Genomic DNA, 3987 nt, shown 5'->3' with positions numbered 1-3987 from the left:
GGGGGGGGGGGGGCGCCAATATCTCAAAAACTACATATTCAGTAGGGCTAATCTTTTGTGTATGTTGATTTTTCACATAGTGGATCATTTTTATGGAGTTTCATAAAAATCTGAGATGGTCAACCTGGGAACTCTGGTTGATTTGACACGGAATTACCCATTATGCTATATGCTGTGTTATGATTTTAGAATAAAAACTTGTGAAATTAATGTATGCTATAAAAACACGAGTTTTCTTGAAATTGTAATAACTTTTTTACTGGAATTTAACTGAAGAAAGGCATACTTCATCTGCCCATGCGTAAACTTTGTATTACATAATATTTCTCCAGTTCTGTTTTAGTTTATAAAAACGTGATGCATGATGCTGCATGCTTGGTACAGTGGACCATGAGTAGTAATGACTTGACCTAGAATTACTAATACTTTTAGCTCAATACCGACTGTTATTAGTCCCCATAATAAGAGAATGATTGATTGAAATACTCACAAGTGTTTTATTTTATTAGATTTTATTATTAAACCTTAAACTAAACTGATGTTGAAAACAACACAGCATGACCGTCTAGCGAGAAATGGGGATTTCTCTAGAGTAAGAATATGTTGTTTCATTGCAGTAGCCAGAAGTTTACACGCATTTCCAGTTGTTTGTTGTTTAATAATCGGCTGAAAAAGTTGAAATTTCTTTGTGACCATTTGCATGTTAAAATGATTCAAAATAATTAAAAACTTAATATTATGGGACGGTTTTGTGCTTAAAAATAGGTGTCACAAAAAATCTTTTTTGGCCTAATGCCTGGGATGGGAATAAAGGTTGCTTGAGCAAACAATTTGTAAAAGCCTAATAATGCAAGCATCGTTTTGAAGTATTTAAAACATTATGTTTTCCTCTCTCTCTGAAAAGGAAAATATCTGAAAAATGCTGAAATAAGTGTATTTTAGCCTCACAATATGGATCATACTTGTATTGTCAAATTCTACTATTGTCACGCAATCTTTTCGCACCTCGCTTCATCTATTTATTTTTATTTTATTTTATTTTATTTATTTACTTTTTTTTTTGAGAAGGGAGGTCGTTGGGGTGGGGAAAATTTGGCAATAAAATTTTGTTTTTAAATTGTTTTCCCATGGACGTATAACGTAGGCAGGTGGTGGGGGATAGTGGGAATGGAATTTTGTTGTTGAATGTGGGTTGTGTGGTGGTTGGGTACTTGTGTGGTGGGTTGGAATCCTATTTTTATTCTGGGTCATCAATATTGGGAGGGGAGCGCAGCGGGTTCGCGAAACAAAGTGTAAAAAAAAGTCTTGCTATTAAACCATCTTGATCTCCTTTTTTTTCTAATTGTTAATGGTTTTCTTTTATTGCTTAATATTGATGTTTGATGTTTTAAATAATTTTTACCTTTTTGTCACCTTTTGTTAAAAAAATTTAGCAATTCAGCCTTTGGCTGCAAATGTATTTTATATGTTTTGCAATAAAGATACCAAGATATATATCTTAACATGTGTTTTTTAGTGATTGCTAGTCTTTTAAATTGTTCCTATTTTAATCTTCTGATCACAATAAAGCGCACTATCTATTTTTGCTGCCATTGAAAACAGTCTCAAATCATCCACGGCATGAACTTTGACACCCACAGAATTCTAGATATTTGAATGGTTTTAATGAATCTGTCAAAAAAATATGCTCACCACTTTTGCTAATATTATATCACCGGATCTAAATGATTTGTACATTTCTACTCGGTCTTTCTCTGTAGCTCGAATGTCTTCTTTTCTAAGGACTCCATGGAATGTTGTCTGCAGTTTTTTATCACCAACACTAAGAATAGCACAACGACAAAACTTGGGATTCACATTCGTAACCTGAAAAAAGCAATAATTTATTGACATACAGTATAAAATATTCATTATTTTTATTAAACAATAACAACATACAAAAAGTAAAAATTGGCTGATGAGCTAAAATAAAGTTGCATTATGTACTGTATGTGTATGGGCATGCAGAGCCACATTACAGTATAACAAGTTGTTGGGTTCACAAAGCCCTAATACTGATCACAAACACAGCTCTTGCATTAATCATCATCTTTACTTTATAATTTCCTTGTGAATACCTTATTCAGTTCAAGTATTGAAATGCACTCCATCGTGTTGGTGTTCAATTTTTCGACATTATGTCATCATCAGGAGTTATGTGATCATTCCTGATGATGACAGAATAATAAGACACTGTATTATAAACCCTGTAAAATTATTATGCAAAGTAGTATCATACTTGTACAGCGTGAGCCTATAAAAGCCTATTAAATTAAACCCATTTTTCACTGAAATAGTTTACTACGCTCACAGTAGTCGCTTGTGAAGTTACTAATGGCGAGTGGACATACAGTACCATCTGAATGGCAAGTAGAGGAGATATTTTCACACTGAACGACTCACTATAAGCAACCATTTTTTCACATGTGCAGTATTTACAGCTGCAGCAGATGTGTGGCTAGTGAGACAAAACGCCAATTTTTGGAGTGACGACGTATCATCACAAAAATAAAGTACATCATCACATCGGCAATACAGTGTTAAAATAGGAATTACCCAAGAATTGATTGTGCAAAAACTATATTACATTGTAAGTTTGATGTGTGTGCACATATTACATGTTTTTGATTAACCCAATGAAAGAAATGAATGAAAATTAATATTCACATTAAGATTATCAACCAAACATGATAAATTCTATCTATCAAACGGATACAATACGATAATTAATACAGTACATCTACAGTACTAACGTTTACCTGGAAGAACTAGCAATTTCATGGATTCATAGTAATATCTGTGTATATTTCTCTGCCATCCAATTTGTTTTAATTCTATCTGACCTCGTATAAGTGTTAAACTGATTTAGGGCAGGTCCAAGCAATTTGAAATTGTGACGTACACGACATTCAGAGACTCGAGCTTCTAGTTCAATCACAATAGACAAATATTTGAGCCTCTTATTATGCTTTATGTAACATATACTTATGCTAGTTTACTGTTATCTTTTTTTACTTTATATATCTTCACTAATGAGGTTTAACCCCAATTAATGTTAATGTCACATATGGGACCAGAGAAAAAAATGAGGTTTTTCTTATCTAAACTTCTTCACTCTGATGTACAGGACATTTCCATAGGCAGAACACGCCAACTTTAGCTATTTCTTATACAGTATTTAATATAAAATTAATATTCTTTATTCTGTATGATGTAAGGCTATGAAATAGCCAAAAGTCAAACAAATTCCAAACAAAGGTTTCCCTTTTTTAATCAAATACACATAATGAGGGGGTGAAATTTCACAATAACACCTTGGTCACATACTGTAAAACCTCAAATAGAAGCCCAATGGGCTTAATCTCGAGAAGAAGCCCATTTCGAATTGAAGCTCTCCTCTAATATAGTTTGCAAAAGTACTCTCTCAAGATAGCATTGGCTTTTTTTCACAGCAACAAAATAATTTAAAAACACGCTTGGTTTATACAGTAGTTTACAGTAGGTGATTAATACAGGTTAATACACTCCATGATACCCATTTATTGTTTTATAGTAGTAATTCCTGTAATTTACAGCATTTTATTTTGAAAAGAATCCCCTCTTTACTTTGCAAATAGCCTTTAAAAAGAAGAGAAAGGATAAAAGTCTACAATCACACCATGGTCACACGGGTGTACGGTAAGAATGGCCCTGGAAAAAATTGCCCCAGAAAAAATGGCCCCGGTAAAAATGGCCCCATATGACAGGTAGGTAAAAATGGCCCCAATAATCAAATTCTGTATTAAAACTGATTTTCTTTAGTCAATATATGCATTTGTTAATCTTAAATAATTTAGTTCTTAAAAGGAATCTAACATCAAACAAATTGCCATTTACATTTTACTTTTTGCAAGAATTAATATTCAATAATAAAATATTCAAAGATAAATAAAAAGCCATGAATTACAC

At 32.7% G+C, this 3987-nt stretch overlaps 1 protein-coding gene across 1 annotated transcript in view; it reads right to left on the bottom strand.

The window, feature by feature from the left end:
• Positions 1 to 3987, bottom strand: part of LOC117116723 (exosome complex component CSL4-like) — a 49074-nt gene that overhangs the window by 18322 nt on the left and 26765 nt on the right. Inside the window, exon 4 of the mRNA XM_033260823.1 lies at positions 1693 to 1866. Within this exon, the coding sequence (XP_033116714.1) occupies positions 1693 to 1866 (174 nt within the window). The remainder of the gene's footprint in view (positions 1 to 1692; positions 1867 to 3987) is intronic.

Source organism: Anneissia japonica, unplaced genomic scaffold, assembly GCF_011630105.1.
Source record: "Anneissia japonica isolate Jap-2015-1 unplaced genomic scaffold, ASM1163010v1 scaffold288042_len218596_cov177, whole genome shotgun sequence".
NCBI lineage: Eukaryota > Metazoa > Echinodermata > Crinoidea > Comatulida > Comatulidae > Anneissia > Anneissia japonica.
The sequence above is the reverse complement of the archived record's forward strand: the minus strand, read 5'-3'. Positions and strand labels throughout refer to the sequence as shown.